The sequence below is a fragment of the Nycticebus coucang genome, chromosome 8 (assembly GCF_027406575.1).
Source record: "Nycticebus coucang isolate mNycCou1 chromosome 8, mNycCou1.pri, whole genome shotgun sequence".
Taxonomy (NCBI): Eukaryota; Metazoa; Chordata; class Mammalia; order Primates; family Lorisidae; genus Nycticebus; species Nycticebus coucang.
In genome coordinates, this window is record NC_069787.1 from 15,458,193 (window position 1) to 15,480,664 (window position 22,472).

General features: G+C 38.9%; 1 protein-coding gene across 1 annotated transcript in view; it reads right to left on the reverse strand.

The window, feature by feature from the left end:
- The window catches only part of ARL8B (ADP ribosylation factor like GTPase 8B), a 43,195-nt gene that overhangs the window by 6,383 nt on the left and 14,340 nt on the right, over nucleotides 1-22,472 (reverse strand). The window contains 3 exon segments of the mRNA XM_053598988.1: nucleotides 1,987-2,080; nucleotides 3,051-3,124; nucleotides 4,239-4,319. Of these exon segments, the coding sequence (XP_053454963.1) occupies nucleotides 1,987-2,080; nucleotides 3,051-3,124; nucleotides 4,239-4,319 (249 nt within the window).

Below are 22,472 nucleotides of genomic sequence, written 5' to 3' on the forward strand. Positions count from 1 at the left end.
GTATCCCAAAAGTTGCCCCTAAAGTCACTATAAATACAGAAAATAGAAAATTGCAGCTGAATGTACCTTTATTTACAAAATATTCCTTACAAAATAGCCTCCTCTTTGTAAAATTTTATAAGAAGTATTTAGTAAATAAAGGTACATTCAGCTACACTTTTTCATTTCTCCATGTATGGTGACTACCCTGTATTCAAGACAATGGCTGAGTACAGGCATCAGGATAAATATAGCACCCATAAACTCCAGAAATTAATGTTATTATCTGATTGTTAGATGTACTTTAAAACAAGATCAATGCTGAGATAGCCTTCTCAACCTCCACTCTGTATTTCCTAAATACAGTATCTTTTCCACTGTATATAGAAAGCAAAGAATGTGGATACCTGTAACCTACTTGATAGCACCCATACACTAAGAATTAATATCTTAACAAAGTACATATGTTCTTGTCATAACTACTTTTTGTACTTAATTATCTCCTCCCTGCTTGACTCTGGACATTTTGAGCAATACCACTGGTAGGTCTAGACTCTTATTTCAATTTTGTACAGACAACAAAGAGGCAAGGGCAGGGGAGCTGCCAGGGGAAGCTGGTAGACTACAAAGCAGGGAGTTTATTAGACAACCAAGAGCTGAATCTCAGTACCTTTGGTCAGTCTGTCCTCCCCTCCCCGAATCTCACCCCTCTCCACATTGATTCCTATCACTCCAGATCTGGAGAAATTCTATTCATACAATTTGGTCATCTATGATCAGCTGTCAGTTTAGTTGCTGCCTGGTATCTGCTCCCAAACGTATGTGCCTCCTTCTAAATAAGCCTACTTGCTTCTACAGCATAGGTCATTGCTTTCCTAGCTCTTCTTTCAGCTAGAAGATAGACACTTAATTTAGAATTAAGTGATACTTTAATGCAGAACCAGTGATGCAGAAAGCCCAGAGAGAGAGCCCACCTGACAGTGAAGGAGCATCAGCTACAACACCTCCAGTCAGAGCAGTCGTGCCTCATGCTCAGATCCTGCAGTGATTGCCAGACTCACTATGTGGTGTAAGGTCAGATGTGATCCTGGCAGTGCAGCTCCCCTGTTCAGCCTATTTTCTGAGTATGGTTATGTGCAGCCTTCCCAGACTCTACCCAGTACCCGTTTGATGAATTCCTTTCTACTTAAATCAGTTTTCTACTGCTTGCAATAGAGAATCCAAACCATGCTTTTTAAAATTCCTCTTGACTTCAATCCTTTCTTAAACCATAATCAGAATCATCTATTCAAATCATTATCCGACCATTTAAAACACTTCACTGGGTTCCCACACAGTTCTGCCCAGCAGAGCCTCCTCTAGTGTCCCAGCTGCACACGGCATGCCACACTCTGCCCTCACACACAAACTGTTCTGTGCTCTGGAAGACTGGCCTCCTCCGTGCCCCACTTGCACCTACCAGAAGGCCTGTGCCTGGAACTCTCTTCCCCTCCAACCATCACATCCCTCAGATCTCAGCACAAGCTTCGCTTCCTCAGAAAATCCTTCCTATTCCCCCAAACTAGATCAAATCTCCCTTCTAACAGAATCCTTGTAGCTTCTTGTCCCTTTCTTCCAGGCATTTATCAGAGCTGTATTATTCAAGTATTTTCATCTAGCTTTCCTAATAAACTTTAAGGTCCATGACAAGATAAGTATGTTTGTACTGATTTCTGTTCTCCACTGTATCTCTAGGACTAAGCACTACTCCTGCTTCATGGTAATTTAGTAGGTAATTTGATTAAGAAATTCATAAATAGCACAATGCCCAGTATACGGCAGATACTTAGTAAACATAAGCCTTCCAGACATTAAGAAAACATTTTATTCAGTGTAACCTGGTTTCTTGTACCCTCAATGAATCCCCAACAATAAATTAAAAAAAAAAGAAAACATTTTATTGATTTCAAGCATAATTACTATAACTGTGTAATTTCAAATGCAAAATAACAAATACTCCATACGTACTGGAATTCCTTGTAACTGTGGTTTATCTAGAAGATTATGCAGCTCATTTCGAGAGGCTTCTATCTTTTCACGATCAGCAGCATCTATCATGTAACTTTAAAAAAAAAATGAAGTGATCTCAACATAACCTTCTCCACATGTCTTGATGATGTCAATCAGGATTACAGATTTTTTATTTTCTTAAGATTTATGTTAATGAAATAGTTAAGCAAAATAAACTAAGTCCTGGATAAAGAAAGGTTCAGCATTCATACTTTAACTATACTGTTCTAGAGGCTAATACATGATAATAAAACATGTATTGGGCGGCGCCTGTGGCTCAGTCAGTAAGGCGCCGGCCCCATATACCGAGGGTGGCGGGTTCAAACCCGGCCCCGGCTGAACTGCAACCAAAAAATAGCTGGGCGTTGTGGCGGGCGCCTGTAGTCCCAGCTACTCGGGAGGCTGAGGCAAGAGAATCGCTTAAGCCCAGGAGTTGGAGGTTGCTGTGAGCTGTGTGATGCCACGGCACTCTACCGAGGGCCATAAAGTGAGACTCTGTCTCTACAAAAAAATAAAAAATAAAATAAAATAAAACATGTATTAATATGTCCCTCAGCTCTAAGCTACATAAATAAAAAACATAAATAGGGCGGCGCCTGTGGCTCAGTGAGTAGGGCGCCGGCCCCATATGCTGAGGGTGGCGGGTTCAAACCCAGCCCCGGCCAAACTGCAACAGAAAAATAGCCGGGCATTGTGGCGGGCGCCTGTAGTCCCAGCTGCTCAGGAGGCTGAGGCAAGAGAATCGCATAAGCCCATGAGTTAGAGGTTGCTGTGAGCCCTGTGATGCCACGGCACTCTACCCGAGGGCGGTACAGTGAGACTCTGCCTCTACAAAATAAATAAATAAATAAATAAATAAAGCTCTCATTCCACAAATAATTTTTATGTTGATGGAATTACACCAAGATACTAGCTAAGCAAGATTTTTATTGCTTTAGATTAAAAACTGAGCCTAATGGAAGTACTAAAAACTTATTTTAAGCCTGAATTTACTTTAAAAAAAGAAAGAAAGAAAAGCTTACACAATAGCATTGACTCCTCTGCAATACCGTTCCCACATGCTTCGAAATCGGGGCTGTCCTCCTATGTCCCAGATCTTCAAATCAAGACAATACAATTCTTAATAAAGATACTTTATTAAGAGTTTAAGTGAATAAAGATACTTCAAATAAATTCAGACAGGAGAAAGCAATAGAAGAGATGAAAGACCAGGAAGATACACTCATTTCTGTAATGTTACAGCCAGGTTGCTCCTGAAAAACCTGAGTTCAAACAAGCTTTTACTCTGTGAATTCTTGGCGCCACTCCTAAACTTGAAGTCTGTGTTTTGTATGTTTGCACTAGATCTAAAATTCTACAAGAGCAAAGATTTGGTTTATGTGCAATACTTTCTTTGCCTATTAACTCACAGGCTAAGAACCACATGTCATCCAGATTTAAATGCAGTTTAATGCAGAAAAATAACAGTTCAGAATCTATAAAATTTTAGTTGTCTGATTTGGCACACTTAATATCCAATCTTTGAAACTGCACTGCAAACAAATAGCCAGTATTCCTACCTAGGTGTTTTTCCTTGTATAAAATTACCTGTATGAAAGTCACTGCTCAGCATAATTATTATGCCTATTCACGCCAGACACACACAGAGCACTAGGGTACAGAAATGTCTCAAGTCACGGTACAGACCCGCGTGAAGCAATTTAATTATATACACTGGTAATATTCACAGACATACACATGACTAAATTAAGAGCTTCATTAGATGAGCACAGAAAGAGTTTAGTGAACAGCTTCTGTGAACCACAAGAGTTGGGCAAAGGGGCCACTAAGACTCAGGCCATAGAGGTAAATGTTCGTAAAATACTGACTCAAAAACAAAACAATACCAAAAATGCTAAACTATTGCACCCAATAAACAGTCTAACAATCTATGATTTAAACTTCTCTAACTCATTCTAAACTAAAACTAGTTAAACAACTAGTTAACTTTTTCCAATCTTGTATTTTCATTTTTAGGGCTTAGTAGTAAAGAAAAGAAAAAACTGGAATACAGAATTTGCTGCCACAAATGTAACACTAAATTACCAAAATTTTAAATATTAAATTATTTTTTAACATAAAATATTATTCATAAATATTATAATACCACATTCCAAATAAAATATTCCTTGCTAACAACTAAAAGGAAGTATGGCAGGAAGCTGACGTACCTTTATTGTGACGTTACCTTTAGTTACTTTCCTCATGTTGAAGCCCACTGTGGGGATCATATCTTCACTGAATTGACCTGACTGAACAAAATAAAGTATTTAAAGTTAGATCAATATTTATAAAGATACATCATAGTGCAAAACCTTCTAGCATCAACACTGCACTGGTGCCCATTTTAGTTAATTATTCTTTTAGTGGGGTTAATAATAACAATCTACTATAAGAAAATGTTCCTTATAGCCATAATTCTTGAAAAGATACATTATTGGGCGGCGCCTGTGGCTCAGTGAGCAGGGCGCCGGCCCCATATACCGAGGGTGGCGAGTTCAAGCCCAGCCCCGGCCAAACTGCAACAAAAAAATAGCCGGGCGTTGTGGCTGGCGCCTGTAGTCCCAGCTACTCGGGAGGCTGAGGCAGGAGAATTGCCTAAACCCAGGAGTTGGAGGTTGCTGTGAGCTGTGTGACGCCACGGCACTCTACTGAGGGCAATAAAGTGAAACTCTGTCTCTACAAAAAAAAAAAAAAGAAAAGATGCATTATTTTGTGAATATAAAAACATGCTGTCCCAGGCGGTGCTTGTGGCTCAATGAGTAGGGCACCGTCCGGAGGGTTCAAACCCAGCCCCAGCCAAACTGCAGCAAAAAAATAGCCGGGCATTGTGGCGGGTGCCTGTAGTCCCAGCTACTCAGGAGGCTGAGGCAAGGTAAGCGCCTAAGCTCAGGAACTGGAGGTTGCTATGAGCCATGGCACTCTACAGTGGGTGATAAAGTGAAACTCTGTCTCTACAAAAAAAATAAAAGTAAAGGGGGGCGCCTGTGGCTCAACAGAATAGGGCACCGGCCCCATATGCAGGAGGTAGTAGGTTCAAACCCAGCCCCGGCCAAAACTGCAAAAAATAAATTAATTAATTAATTAAAATTAAAATTAAAAATAAAATTGTCTTCATTCAGTTTTCATATTCTAAATTTTAAAAATTAATAGTTTTGTTAATATATGGACTAGAATTAATTTTTATTTTTTGTCTTATTTATTTGTTTTTAAGACAGAGTCTCACTATGTCGCCCTCAGTAGAATGCCGTGGCGTCGCAGCTCACAACAACCTCAAACTCTTGGGCTTAAGCAATTCTCTTGCCTCAGCCTCCCAAGTAGCTGGGACTACAGGCACCTGCCACAATGCCCGGCTATATTTTTTGTCTTTTTAAAATTTTTGTATCTCATCCATCCCCCCTACTCACTCACACTAAAATTATATTAAATGTATTAATTTGAGAAGAACTGCCCTTTATAAACTCAGTATTTAACCACTATTACATTTCTCCATCCAGGCACATGGTTTTATCTACTCAATGATTCCAACTTTTTATATCCTTTGGTAACATATCATAATTCTCCTGTCTTACACATTTCTTGCCATATTCTTTGACTACTGTGATAAAGTACATCTTTTATCTATTTATTTATTTTTTTCTTTGAGACAGAGTCTCAAGTTGTTGCCCTGGATAGAGTGACATGGCTCAAAGCTCACAGCAACCTCCAACTCTTGAGGTCAAGCGATCTTCTTGCCTCAGTTTTTCTATTTTTAGTAGAGAAGGGGGTCTCACTTTTGCTCAGGCTGGTCTCAAACTCGTGAGCTCATGCTATCCACCCACCTGGGCCTCCCAGAGTGCTAGGATTACAGGTGTGAGCCACCTTGCCCAGCCTAAAGTATATCTTAATGAGTCACTGTTACTACTGATTTTGTATATTTATATTTTAGCCGCTTTATCTAATTTCTCATTTGACTTAACTTTTACTCTTTAGGTAACAGCCCAAGATTAATAAATATCTCAGCAAGGGACTAGTTAAACAAATACAACTATTTTCAAGAACTTAACACTGGCCACTTGTTTCCTGTGCCCTTATGCTAGCCATACACATTCTTATAGTCCTGAGCACAATGAATTCTAACTTTACGAATTAATTTCCAGGCTTGGTGCCCATTGCACAGTGGTTATGGAGCCAACCACATACACCAAGGCTAGTGTGTTCGAACCCAGCCCAAGCCAGCTAAACAACAATTACAACTTCAGCAAAAAAATAGGTGGGCACTGTGGTGGGCGCCTGTAGTCCCGCTACTTGGGAGGCTGAGGCAAGAGAATCACTTGAGCCCAAGAGTTTGAGGTTGCTATGAGGTGTGACACCACAGCACTCTACCAAGGGCAAAAGCTTGAGATTCTGTCTCGAAAAAAATAAAAAAATAAAGAAAAGAAAAATTAATTTGCACTACAGAACTCCAAAAGTTCTACTTCTTTTATTTTTTCTGTTCTGAATAGTTTTGGTTGATGTGTTTGTTAAAATGTTAACACAGCCAGGAGCGGTGGCTCATGCCTATGATCCTAGCACTCTGGGAGAATGAGATTAATAAATTATGAATAAATTTGAGACCAGCCTGAATTAGAGTGAGACCCTGCCTCTAAAAATAGCCGGGGTTTGTGGCTAGTGCCTGGAATCCCAGCTACTCAGTTGGCTGAGACAAGAGACTCACTTGAACCCAGGAGTCTGAGGTTGTTATGAGCTATGATGCCACGGCACTCTACCGGGGTGACTCTGTCTCGAAGAAAAAAAAAACATGTTAACACAATCATAATCATTTTTCATTTATATTAGACATCATAATTCTCAGGAATTTCACATACATGATTTATATGTGAAAATACGGTCGTAATATCAAAATCAGACATACCAGAATTGGCCAAGAGAAAAGACATGTAAATGGTCAGTAAACATTATTAAAGATGTTCAACAGCCTGGGTATGGCAGCTCATGCCTATTGAGCACTCTAGGAAGTCCAAGTAGGAAGATCACTTAGGTCAGAAGATAAGCCCGAGAGAAAGTAAGATCCTGTCTTAACCAAAGATAGAAAAAATTAGCTGGGGCTGGGCATGGTGGCTCATGCCTGTAATCCTAGCACTCTGGGAGGCTAAGGCAGGTAGACTGTTTGAGCTCTGGAGTTTCAGTTGAGTTCTGATGACAACACTACACTCTACTGTACTCTAGCCAGAGAGACAGAATGAGGCTCTATCTCAAGAAAAAAAAAAAAAAAAAGAAGAAAAGATAAGGAAAGAAAAGATGGGCCGGGCTTGGTGGCTCACACCTGTTAATTCTAGCACTCTGGGAGCCGAGACAAGTGGATTGCTGGAGCTCAGGAGTTCGAGACCAGCCTGAGCAAGAGCGGAGACTCCTTCTCTATAAATAGCCAGGTGTTGTGGCAGGGGCCTGTAGTCCCAACTACTCAGGAGGCTGAGGCAAGAGGGTCACTTGAGCCTAACAGTTTGAGGTTGCTGTGAGCTATGTCACCAAGGCACTCTACTGAGGGCAAGAAATTAAGACTCTATCTCAAAAAAAAAAAAAAAGGAAGGAAGGAAAGAAAAAATATTCAACATCAATAACCATGAGGAAAATGTAAGTCAAAACCACAAACAGATACCACCTCATACCCATTAAGATAGCTACCATTAAAACAAACAAAATAGGAAATAATGGTTCATTCCCAGGTTTAAGCACCGAAAAAAAAAAAAAAAAAGGAAATAAGTGAGTAAGTGTTGGCAAAAATGAGGTGAAATTGGAACTTTGGTACAGTGCTGGTAGGAAGGTAAAATGGTACATCTATTGTGAAAACAGTATGGCAAAAATAAGATCTTACCATAAGATCCAGCAATTCCATTTCTAGGTAGATTCCCCCCCCAAAATAATAAATACCCCAAAGCACTGAAAGCTGGTTCAAAGAGCAGAATTATTCACACAACAGCCAAAAGATAATGACAACCCAAGTGTTCACGAGTCGATGAATGGATAAACAAAATATGATATTAATGTACAATGGAATATTTAGCTTTAAAAAGGAAGAAAATGCTGATACTACAACATGGATGGATCTTGAAGACAGATGCTAAGTGAAATGAGCCACATACTATATGATTTTACTTACGTGACACACCCTAGAACAGTCAAAATAATGAAAGTAGACTGGTGGTTGCCAGGTTAGGAGAAACAGGAAATTACTTTTTAATAGGTATAGAATTTCAGACTGAAAAGAAAAAAATTGCCAGAGATGGATGGTGGTGATGGTAATACTACTGAACTGCAAACTTGTAATGGTTAAGATGGTAAATTTTATGTTTTGTGTATTTTACCACAAGTTTTAAAAACTAATCATGATACAGGAAGAGGCAATTATTACTGCAATTTTATAGATTATAGAACAGAAAATAGATCCCCAAGGTCACATGGCTCAATAATGATTATGGTTTTTGTAAAGATTTTGATCATTAGAATTATTGCGATAGGGTTTAATTAACCTTCAAGGATAGGTCTATGAGAGATAATGTCTCGGGGGCGGCGCCTGTGGCTCAAGGAGTAGGGCGCCGGTCCCATATGCCGGAGGTGGCAGGTTCAAACCCAGCCCCGGCCAAAAACCACAAAAAAAAAAAAAAGAGAGATAATGTCTCATATGTTTCCTATCATTAGGAAATATGTGTCTTGGATAATGAAGTAACTAGAAATGATAAGTTTTTGAAATACCAGACTCTTAAACTAAATTACACAGAAAGCTTTCGAAGATGCAACACGTACTTTCATAACTTTTCACACACAATCTATGGAATATGACTTTTTTATATTTATTTTATTTTTAGGGACAGGGTCTCCCTCTGGAGTGCACTCTCTCATCCAGATTGGAGTACAATGGCATGATCATGGCGCACTGCAACTTCAAACTTCTGGGCTCAGGCAATTCCCCCACCTCAGCCTCTGAAGAAGCTGGGACTGCTGGGGTGCAGCACCATGCCCAGCTAATTTTTTCTGTTTTTGGGAGAAACGATATCCCACTGTCCTTTTTTTTTTTTTTTCTTTTTTTTTGTGAGACAGAATCTCACTTTGTCATCATTGCTGGAGTGCTATGATGTCACAGCTCATAGCAACCTCAAATTCGTCAGCTCAGCGATCTTCTTACCTCAGCCTCCCAAGTAGTTGAGGCTACAGGCACCCACCACAACATACAGCCATTTTCATTATAACTTTTTTTTAAGTTATAAAAAAAATTTAAAAAAAAAAAAACTTTGTTGCCCTCGTGTAGGGTGCCAGGATGTCACAGCTCACAGCAGCCTCTAGCTCTTGGGCTTAGGCAATTCTCTTGACTCGGCAACATGAATGATCACAGTAGATCAACTCTCCCAAGGAATGACATGGCGGACACACCAAAAGATCCCATTCATAAACAAATAGCTAAGATGTCAGAAATGGAATTCAGAATTTGGATTGCAAATAAGATTAATAAAATGAAGGTAAAGTTGGAATTAGAAATTCAAGGAGCATTTCAAAAGTTGTCTCAAGAATTTAATGAATTCAAAGACAAAATCACCAAAGATTTTGACACATTGAGACAAGAACTTGCAGCCCTCAAAGATCTGAGAAATACAGTAGAATTCCTCATTAACAATTGGAGCAGAGAGAAGAATGGATTTGTGACATTGAAGACAAAGCTTTTGAACCCTCCCAAAAGCTCCAAGAAGAGAAGTGGAGGGCAAAATGCACCATTCTCTCAGAGAGCTCGGGGATAATTCAAAGAAAACTAATATTCCCCTTTTAGGAATTCCTGAAGGCGATGAGGTGGCTTCAAAAGGGCCAGATGCTTTACTCCATGAGATAATCAAGGAAAACTTTCCAGACATGCCAAGAGATTCTGAAATTCAGATAGCAGACAGTTTCAGAACCCCAGCACAACTCAACTTGAATAAGGCGTCTCTCAGACACATTATAATTAACTTAGCCAAAGTTAATATGAAGGAGAAAATTCTGAAAGCAGCCAGATGTAAGAAAATCATAACATACAAGGGGAAGAATATTAGAATGACTGCAGATCTGTCTGCTGAAACCTTTCAAGCTAGAAGAGGGTGGTCATCAACTTTTAATCCCCTAAAACAAAATAACTTTCAACCCAGGATCCTGTATCAAACTAAACTGAGTTTCATTTATGATGAGAAATTAAATACTTTAATGACATTCACATGTTGAAGAAATCTGCCATAACTAAACCAGCTCTTCAGGATATTCTCAGACCTATCCTCCATAATGACCAGCCCAATCCTCTACCACAAAAGTAAACTCACTCAGAAACTTTTGATCAAATTCCAACTTCCACAGTGGTGAAAGGATTAAAAATGTCCACTGGACTTTAGAAAAACTCAATGCCCAAAATTCGACCAGGCTTATCAATATTCTTAATTAATGTGAATGGTTTAAATTGTCCCCTAAAGTGGCACAGGTTGGCAGACTGGATACAAAAACTCAGGCCAGATATCTGCTGCATACAAGGATCTCGTCTTACCATAAAAGATAAATATAGACTTAGGGTGAAGGGGTGGTCATCTATATTTCAGGCAAATGGAAATCAGAAAAAAGTAGGTGTTGCAATTTTATTTGCAGATACAATAGGCTTTAAACCAACAAAAGTAAGGAAAGTTAAGGATGGTCACTTCATATTTGTTAAGGGTAACAATCAACAGGATGAGATTTCAATTATTAACATTCATGCACCCAACCAAAATGCACCTCAATTTATATGAGGGACTCTAACAGACATGAGCAACTTGATTTCCTCCAGCACCATAATAGTTGGAGATTTTAACACTCTTTTGGCAGTGTTGGATAGATACTCCAATAAGAAACTCAGCAAAGAAATTTTAGACTTAAACTTAACCATTCAACAACTGGATTTAATAGACATCTACAGAACATTTCATCCTAACAAAATTGAATACACGTTCTTCTCATGAGTCCATAGATAATCCTCCAAAATTAACCACATCTTAGGTCACAAATCTAACCTCAGCAAATTTAGAAGAACAGAAATTATTCCTTGCATCTTCTCGGACCATCATAGAATAAAAGTTGAACTCAGTAACAACAAGAATCTGCACACTCATACAAAAACATGGAAACCAAATAACCTTGTGCTAGCTGGGTCATAGATAGCTGGGTCATAGATAGCTATAGATGTAAGAAGGAAATTACCAAATTTTTGGTACAAAATGATGAATTACCGGAACCTCTGGGATACCGCAAAGACAGCCCTAAGAGGGAAATTTATAGCACTACAAGCCTTCCTCAAGAGAATGGAAAGAGAGGAAGTTAACAACTTAATGGGACAACTCAAGCAACTGGAAAAGGAAGAACATTCCAATCCCAAACTCAGCAGAAGAAAGAAATACCCAAATTTAGAGCAGAAATAAATGAGATTGAAAACAAAAGGATTATACAACAGATGAATAAATCAAAAAGTTGGTTTTTTGAAAAGGTCATTAAAATAGATAAACCTTTGGCTTACCTAACCAGGAAAAAAAAAAAGAGTAAAATCTCTAATTTCATTATTCAGAAATGGCAAAGACAAAATAACAACAGACTGCTCAGAAATCAAAAAAATCCTTAATAAATAAGAAACTTTATTTTCAGAAATATGAAAATTTTAAGGAAATAGACCAATACCTGGAAGCACACCACCTTCTAGACTTCACCAGAATGAAGTGGAAATGTTGAACAGGCCTATATCAAGTTCTGAAATAGCATCAACTATACAAAATCTCCCTAAAAAGAAAAGCCCAGAACCAGATGGCTTCACATCAGAATTCTACCAAACCTTTAAAGAGGAACTAGTACCTATATTACTTATCCTTTTTCAAAATATAGAAAAAGAAGGAATACTACCCAACACATTCTATGAAGCAAACATGACCTTAATCCTCAAACCAGGAAAAGACCCACTAAGAAAAGAAAATTATAGACCAATATCACTAACGAATATTGATGCAAAAATATTCAACAAAGATCCTAGCAAACAGAATCCAGTAACACATCAAACAAATTATACACCATGACCAAATGGGTTTTATCCCAGGGTCTCAAGGCTGGTTCAATATACATAATCACATAAACAAATTAAAAAACAAAGACCATATGATTCTCTCAATTGATGCAGAAAAAGCTTTTGCTAATATCCAGCATCCCCTTCATGATCAGAACACTTATGGAAATTGGTGTAGATGGGACATTTCTTAAACTGATAGAGTCCATCCACAGCAAACCTACAGCCAATATTTTATTGAATTAAGTTAAATTGAAATCATTTCCACTCAGATCAGGAACCAGGCAAGGTTGCCCATTGTCTCCACTGCTTTTAAACATTGTAATGGAAGTCTTAGCCATCGCAATTAGGCAAGAAAATGCAATCAAGGGTATCCATAAAGGGTCAGAGAAGATCAAACTTTTCACTCTTCACAGATGATATGATTGTATATCTGAAAAACACCAAGGATTCTACTATAAAACTCTTAGAAGTGATCAGCAGCATCTCAGGTTACAAAATCAACACTCATAAATCTGTAGCCTTTATATTTACCAACAACAGTCAAGCTGAAAAAATAGTCAAGGACTCTATTCCTTTCCCAGTAGTGCCAAAGAACACAAAATGAAAGATCTCTAGGAAGAGAACTATGAAACTCTAAGAAAAGAAATAGCTGAAGATGTGAACAAATGGAAAAACATACCACGCTCATGGCTGGGAAGAATCAACATTGTCAAAATGTCCATATTACCCAAAGCAATATACAATTTTAATGCAATCCCTATTAACGCTGCACTGTCATACTTTAAAGATCTCGAAAAAATATCCCCAACAATAAAAAAAAAAAAATCTCGAAAAAATAATACTTTGTTTTGGCTTGGCGCCTGTGGCTCCAATGGCTAAGGCACCAGCCACATACACCTGAGCTGGAGGGTTCGAATCCAGCAACAACAATGACGGCTGCAACCAAAAAATAGCTGGGCGTTGTGGCGGTATTCCCAGCTACCTGGGAGGCTGAGGCAAGAGAATCGCTTGAGCCCAGGAGTCGGAGTTTGCTGTGAGCTGTGACATCACAGCACTCTACCAAGGGTGACAAAGTAGACTCTGTTACTAAAAAAAAACAAAAACAAAACCCTACACATTAAAAAACAAGACAAAAAAACCCACATACACATAAAAAGACCAAAGTATAAAAATAAAAAACAAGACAGAACTCAAATCAACAACCTAAAGAACTAGAAAGAGAAATACAAATCAAACCAAAATCTAGCAAAGGGACAGAGATAAATGAAACGGAGAACAGAAAAACAATAAACAATCAACAAAACCAAAAGTCGATTCTTCAAAAATATCAACAAAATTGACAAACTTTTAGCTCAATGGATTAAGAGGAAAAAAAGAGTCAAACGACTAAAATCAGAAATCAAAAGGGAAAGTACTACAAATTCCACAGAAACAGGATTAAAAGAGAGTATTATTTACATATTTACATTTATCCAATTCGTTGGTGTACGGTGTACAAAATGGACAAATTCCTAGAATCAATCTTAAATTGAATTTGTATCTAAGTTGAAAGAGGTACATTTGCCTATTAGCTATGATAGCCTCCATTCGTAAGTGAGTGTATGTAAGGCTAGTTCATGATGAAATAGAAAATCAGAACAGCTCAATACCAGTAAGGAGAATGAATCAGTAATCAAAAATCTTCCTAACAAAGGAGAGTTCTAAACCTGAGTGTGTCATTGGTAAATTCTACTACGCAATTAAAGAAGAACACAAATCCTCAAATTTTTCCCAAAAAACTGAAGACAAATCACTTAACTAATTCTAAGAGGCTAGCAATATTCTGACATCGAAACCAAAAAAAAGCCACAGACCAATATCCTTTATGACATCAATGCAAAAATTCTCAACAAAACACTAGCAAACTGAATTCAATAGCACATTAAAAGAAGTATACACCATGATCAAGTGGGGTTTATTCCTGGAATACAAGCATAGTTCCAAAATATTAAAAATGATCAATACAATGCAACACATTAACAGAATAAAAGAGAAAAACTCATAATCATCTCAATTGACAAAGCAGCAACATTTGACAAAACTCAACATACCTTTCAGGATAAAAACCACTCAACAAGCAATAAGTAGAAGGAAACTACAACAATGTTAAAACATATATAAAAATCCACAGCAAACATCATAGTCAGTGGTATGAAATACTGAGAGCTTTTCTTCTAAGGACCAAGCAAAGATGGCTTGTACTTTTGCTACTTCTATTCAACACAGTACTAGAAGTTCTAACTTGAGCAATTAGGCAAAAAAAAAAAAAAAAAAAAAGAATGGGCTGGGCACCCCCACCCCACCCCCAGGCACCAGGGGTGCCGGGTTCAAACCCAGCCAAGGCCTGCTAAACAAACAAACAAAATAAATAAATAAATAAGAATACACAGTATCAAAATTGGTAAGGAAGATATAAAATCATCTCTGCAGATAATAATAATACAACCTTGTCTGTAGGAAAAAACTGTCAGAACTAACAAATGAGTTTACCAAAGTGGTAAGATACAAAGTAAATATACAAAATTCAATTGCATCTCTACACACTAAGGATACTGTCAACTTTTTTTTTTTTTTTTTGAGACAGCTTAAGCTATTGCCCTGAGTAGAGTCACAGCTCACAGCAACCTCAAACTCTTGGGCTCAAGCAATTCTCTTGCCTCAGCCTCCCAAGTAGCTGGGACCACAGGAGCCCGCCACAGCACCCAGCTATTTTTTTGTTGCAGTTGTCACTGTTGTTTTAGCTGGCCTAGGCCGGGTTGGAAAACGCCAGCCTCGGTTATGTGGCTGGTGCCCTACCCACTGAGCTACAAGTGCTGCCCAATACTGTCAACAATATGGATTTGAACTGCTCAGGTCCCCTTATACACAGCTTTTCTTCAACCAAATGCAAATAAAAAATATAGTATTTTGGCTCGGCTCCTGTGGCTCACGCAGCTAAGACTCCAGCCATATACACCTGAGCTAGCAGGTTTGAATCCAGCCCGGGCCCGCCAAACAACAATCACGGTTGCAACCAAAAAATAGCCAGGCGTTGTGGCAGGTGCCTGTAGTCCCAGCTACTTGGGAGGTGGAGGCAAGAGAATTGCTTGAGCCCAGGAACTGGAGGTTGCTGTGAGCTGTGATGCCATGGCACTTTACCCAGGGCGACAGCTTGAGGCTCTGTCTCAAAAAACAAACAAACAAACAAAAAAACAGCATTTTTCTGAATAAAAGAAAAATACAGCATTTGCAGGGTGCAAAACTCACATATATGAACAGCCAACTTTTTATATACTCAGGTTATGCAGAGCCAACTGTGGATTTGAATATGCATAAATATACATGGGTGATCCTTGACCAATCTCACATATATACAAGAGATAACTGAAATTTGAGAATAACATTAGTATCAAAAGGAATACTTAAAATTTAACTTATACATGGAAGTGAAAGACCTGTATATTAAAAACTATAAAACATACTAAAAGAAACTTAAAAGACAAAAATAAATGGAAAGACATCCTATGTTCATGGATTGGAAGGTTTAATATTGCTTAGATGTTAATACTGCTCAAAGTAATACACAATTCAATGCAATCCGTATCAATATCCCAACAATGCTTTTTGCAAAAATAGAAAAATCCATCTTAAAATTCATATGGATTATCAAGGAACCCCAAATAGCCAAAACAATCTTGAATAAAATGAAGCTAGAGTACTCCCACTTCCTAATTTCAAAATTTAATACAAGAAAAAAGTACAGCAGTGGCATAAAGACAGAGATACAGATAATGGCATAAAGAGTCCAGAAACAAACCCCGAGACATATGGTCAAATGATTTTCAACAAAGGGATCAAGACCACTCAATTGGGGAAAGGACAGTGTTTTCTAAACAAACAGTGCTGGGGAAACTGGATATCTGCATGGAAAAGAATGAAGTTGGGCCTGTCTCTTATATCATACACAAAAATTAATTCAAAATACATCACAGAGATACTTAAAAGATACAACTATAAAAGTGCTAGAAGAAAACAGCAAAGGCTTCATGATATTCAATTTGGTAATAATTTCTCAAATATTATACCAAAAACGGGGCAAAATGGCAAATTAGATTTAATGCAAATTTAAAACTTTTACACATCAAAGGACACTATCTACAGAATAGGAGACAATATGTACACAAATTACATATCCGATAAGGGATTAATATTCAGAATATACCAAGAGCTCCTAAAATTTAGGAAAAACACCTTCAAAAAAGCCCAATTCAAAAATGGGCAAAGTGGCTTGGTGCCCATAGACCAGTGGTTAGGGTGAGGTTAACAGACCATGACTAAGAGAAACCTATCATTTGTGAAAGGTAGACTGTCTAACCAAATGTTGATAAAGATTGTGAAGTGCACTAATCTTCCACCAGAATGTTACTGGCGGCAACCAATAGGTGTTTGGTGGTGCCTCAGTAACCATTATCTAGCCTAGAATTTTCAGAATACAACAAATCACAGCCCCACACATTTAGTCCCTCCTGGCATCTTTTCCCTACAAACTATATCCCTGAGTTCAATTTTAAGCAGTCTGGAAACCTGCTCCAACATTCACTAAATTAGAGAAATAAAGATAACATCAATGAATTTAGCCAAAAGAGGGCAGAGAAGGGCCTGGTTCCTGATGAACCAACAGGAGAATATTATTTTTTAAATTGCCACACATGGTCCCCAAAGTGTTGAACGCAAGCTAATCATATCTTGTACAGAGAGAGGCTACCCCGATCACTGCCACCTCTGACAGAATCTAATTACAAAGACCACTGAGAGCCCTTCAAGCCCTGCATTGCATACTTCCCTCATTTCCTCAAGACAGGATCCTACAGGAATTTAAGTCACTCATTCAGAATTCCCAAGTCCAATATCATCCATTAACTACTTCTGCTTCAGTTCCATTTCTTTAAGGGAAGTTATATAGGAGTTTTTCTGAGCCATAAAGAAATACAGCTGGTAGCAAGCACTCTATACAATATTCTGAGCTTGCCTTTCTACTTCCAAGGAAATAAAACTTTACTGAAACTGCAGTACCCATTAGTGGCTATTTAGGTCTTCAAATAAACAAATGTCAGAGACATTACTAAGTCGTTATCCATAAATTGTCTCCTAGCTTTCCCCACTCACAAAAATTGATTCAAGATGAATAAAGGACTTAAATTTAAGGCATGAAACAATAAAAATCCTCAAAGAAAGCATAGGAAAAACACTGAAGATATTGGCCTGGGGAAAGACTTCACGAAGAAGACTGCCATGGCAATTGCAACAACAACAAAAATAAACAAATGGGACTTCATTAAACTGAAAAGCTTCTGTACAGCTAAGGAGACAACAACCAAAGCAAAGAGACAACCTACACAATGGGAAAGGATATTTGCATATTTTCAGACAAAAGCTTGATAACTAGGATCTATAGAGAACTCAAATTAATCCACATGAAAAAAGCCAACAATTCCATATATCAATGGGCAAGAGACATGAATAGAACCTTCTCTAAAGATGACAGACGAATGGCTAACAAACATATGAAAAAATGTTCATCGTCTCTATATATTAGAGAAATGCAAATCAAAACAACCCTGAGATATCATCTAACCCCAGTGAGAATGGCCCACATCACAAAATCTCAAAACTGCAGATGCTGGCGTGGATGAGGAGAGAAGGGAACACTTTTACACTGCTGGTGGGACTGCAAACTAGTACAACCTTTCTGGAAGGAAGTATGGAGAAACCTCAAAGCGCTCAAGCTAGACCTCCCATTTGATCCTGCAATCCCATTACTGGGCATCTACCCAGAAGGAAAAAAATCCTTTTATCATAAGGACACTTGTACTAGACTGTTTATTGCAGCTCAATTTACAATTGCCAAAATGTGGAAACAGCCTAAATGCGCACCAACCCAGGAATGGATTAACAAGCTGTGGTATATGTATACCATGGAATACTATTCAGCCATTAAAAAAAATGGAGACTTTACATCCTTCGTATTAACCTGGATGGAAGTGGAAGACATTATTCTTAGTAAAGCATCACAAGAATGGAGAAGCATGAATCCTATGTACTCAATTTTGATATGAGGACAATTAATGACAATTAAGGTTATGGGGAGGGGAGGAAAAGCAGAAAGAGGGATGGAGGGAGGGGGGTGGGGCCTTGGTGTGTGTCACACTTTATGAGGGCAAGACATGATTGCAAGAGGGACTTTGCCTAACAATTGCAATCAGTGTAACCTGGCTTATTGTACCCTCGATGAATCCCCAACAATAAAAAATAAAAAAAAAAAAGAAGGGTTTAGGAGTGAGAGGAAGTATTTGTATTTACAGAAGGGCAACCTCAGGGATGCTTACAGTGGTGAAAATGTTTTGTATCTTGACTGTATCAATGTCAATATCCTGTTTGTGATATTGTAGTATGGTTTTTTAAGATGTTATAAATGAGGGAAACTGGGTAAAGTGTCTATGGGATCTCTATATTATTTCTTACAATTGTATGTGAATACTTCAGAATACAAATTTTAATTTATAACTTGTCAAAGAAAAAAATTGTCTCCTAGGTTATAATTTAACCCATAATGCCTATTAATACTGGGAATTTATATTTTAGAATGAAAAATTCTCTAAAATTGACCAAGGATTACAGCATTTAATGCCAGATAACAGCATCTGCATGACCCCAGATCTCTTTTCTACCTAGAAAATAAACGAAGCCACTAAAATCCTGCTCCACATGTACATCACAAAGCAAATAGGTAATCCACTCTTTCTTATCTTTAAAGACTAGTTTAGGCTGGCTCGGGACCTATGGCTCAAGTGCTAAGGCACCAGCCACATACACCTGAGCTGGAAGGTTCAAGTCCAGCCTGGGCCTGCCAAACAACAATGATGGCTGCAACCAAAAAATAGCCAGGCGTTGTGGCAGGCACCTGTAATCCCAGCTACTTGGGAGGTGGAGGCAGGAGAATCACTTGAGCCCAGGAGTTGGAGGTTGCTGTGAGCTGTGATGTCACAGCACTCTACCCAGGTGACAGCTTGAGGCTCTGTCTCAAGAAAAAAAAAACTACCTTAGGCATCTTGACAGCAATAGTAGTGACAAGAAAATATTTATCAACAACTGCTTTGCCTGTCAGATTCTGTAGAAAGTAAATCATGGCACCTGTCATTAAGATGCATTAAAAATCTGGATTTTAGGTAGCAGATTTACATAGCAGAAGCATACTGGGCCCTTAAAACCTAGATTTTAAATTACCAGTTCTTTACTGCCTACTTCTAACATTTTTCTGCCTTATGAATTTAGAGCTTTATCTCCTCCACTAATAGTACCATGGATTGCTTTCTGTTTTTCCCCACTGTACAATATTCAGTAACATTTTTTACTTTTCTTTATCCTGTCACCCATTGTTTTACTTTGTCACCCTCCATAGAGTGCTGTGGCATCACAGCTCACAGCAACTTCCAGCTCTTGGGCTTAGGCGATTCCCTTGCCTCAGCCTCCCGAGTAGCTGGGACTACAGGCGCCCGCCACAATGCCCAGCTATTTTTTTGTCGCAGTTTGGCCAGGGCCAGGTTTGAACCCACCACCCTCAATATATGGGGCCAGTGCCCTACTCACTGAGCCACAGGCGCCACCCCATTTTTTACTTTTTTAAATATTAAAGTTACTAATTTCCTAAAAGCATTTTTTTTTTTTTGAGAGTCTCACTTTCTCAACCTCGGTAGAGTGCTGTGGCGTCACAGCTCATAGCAACCTCAAATTCTTGTGCTCAAGCAATCCTCTTGCCTCATCCTCCCAAGTAGCTGGAACTATGGGACCCTACCACAATGCTCAGCTAGTTTTAGAGATGGGGGTCTCATTCTTGCTCAGGCTGGCCTCTAATTCCTGAGCAAAGGTGATCCATTGGCCTCAACCTCCTAGAGTGGTAGGACTACAGGTATGAGTCACCGTGCCTGGCCCCTAAAAGTATTTTAAACTACAGTGCATCAAATGTTTTAGTTATCTGTTTATGTATCAGTAGATATATGCAATGTCTGCTTCCACCTTTACCAGTTTCTCTGGCAGTACATGGTATGGCTACAGAAAACACCATCGACATATTACTTTGTCTTTCAAAGGCTCTCCAACACTTTAGCTGTGGATGTCCCTGAAGAAACACTATACACTATAAAGCCACTCCATTAGCCCAGTCAGTATTATCAGCATTGTTTCACAGTGAAACTCAGTTCTCAGATGTACAGTCATGAAATACTGAGTCACTGCACACTGCTCAGGTTCCAAATTGCAGGGCCTTCTAGACACTAACATCATTATTTATTTAGTAGCTGCCTAAAATCCTACTTACTATCATCAGGGAGGAGTTTCGCAGGTGCAGTAAATGCAGTAAGAAGCTGGAGTGACAACAATGTTTTCCAGTTACATGTAATTACTGCATCGAGAATACACCATTCTTTTGAGGTAAGGTACATTTCATTGGCTTATACTGGCAATAATGATATTAGCAGCTCAACATTATTCACTTTGCTGGTCTCATTTTACAGAAAGGGAAAATTGAATCAAAGATACACACAGGGCTAAATAGTGGCAAAACTGGGATTTGGACCCAAGTCTAAACTGAACAGCCCTAAACTTACTTTCCACTTAAGTAAGAATGCTTCAGGCACTTGAGGGTTATTTGTTGACAAATAAACAAGAGTCATTTTACCTTCACCTTGAAGCCAAAGTTAGGATGTTGATCAACAAGGAAATATAAACTCAATGGTAATTTGAGGTTTTAAATGGATAACTCTGCCAGTCTTCTACTTCAAATAGCAAGTTACCAAAAAAAAAAAAAAACAACTTGGATCAATCACAATCTCTCCCATGAAGCCAAAACTAGCAACTACAATCAAACTTATGAAGAGAAAAACCATGAAACAAAAATAGAGACATATGGCTCGGTGCCTGTAGTTCAGTAGTTAGGGCGCCAGATACATACACTGGGGCTGGCGGGTTCCAACTCTGCCCTGGCCTGCTAAACAATGACAACTGCAATAGAAAAAAAACAGCCAGGCATGTGGCTGGCGCCTGTAGTCCCAGCTACTTGGGAGGCAGAGGCAAGAGAATCACTTAAGCCCAAGAGTTGGATGGAGGATACTGTGAGCTGTGACAGCACAGCACACTACCCAGAGTGATACAATGAGACTCTGTCGCCAAAAAAAAATAGACACATAGACATATTGAATAGAATAGAAAACCAAAAGATGAAACCAGTCTCTAGTTGCTATCTGATCTCTGATAAACCAAACAAATGTGTTGGCTCGGCACCCATACACAGTGGTTACGGAGCCAGCCACATACACCGAGGCTGGCGGGTTCGAACCTGGCTCAGGCTAGCTAAACAACAATGACAACAGCAACAAAAAAATAGCTGGGCGTTGTGGCGGGTGCCTGTAGTCCCAGCAACTTGGGAGGCTGAGGCAAGAGAATCATTTGAGCCCAAGAATTTGAGGTTTCTGTTAGATGTGACGCCACAGCACTCTACCCAGGGCAACAGCTGGAGACTCTGTCTCAAAAAAACAAACAAACAAACAAACAAAAAAACACATACAGTGGGGAAAAGAACCCCTATTCAACAAATGGTGCCAGAAGAACTGGATAACCACATGTAAAAGACTGAAACTGGACCCACCTTTCACCACTTATAAAAATTGATTCAAGATGGATAAAAGACTTAATAAAAATCTTAGAAGAAAGTACGGGAAAAACTCTTGATGATGGCCAGGCGTGGTAGCTCAAAAACCAAAAAACTTTTTTCTCTCTTTTTTTTTTTTTTTTGAGACAGAGTCTCACTCGGTTATCCTAAGTAGAGTGCCCTAGCATAATAGCACACAGCTACCTCAAACTCTTGGGCCCAAGCAATCCCCTTGCCTCAGCCTCCTGAGCAGCTGGGACTATAGGATCTGCCACACCACCAGGCTATTTTTAGAGACACTCTTGCTCCGGCTGGTCTCAAACTCCTGAGCTCAGGCAATTCACCCTCCTCGGCTTTCCAGACGGCTAGGATTACAAGTATGAGCCACCACGCCAGACTCAAAAACAACTCTTGATGATGTTGGATTGGAGATTTTATGACAAAGACTTCAGCTGCAATGTCAACAACAACAAAAATAAATAATGGGACCTGACTAAGCTGAAAAGCTTCTGTATAGCTAAGGACACAACAAATAAAGCATAAATACAAGCTTCAGAATAGGAAAAGATAGGGCAGCGCCTGTGACTCAGTGAATAGGGTGCCGACCCCATA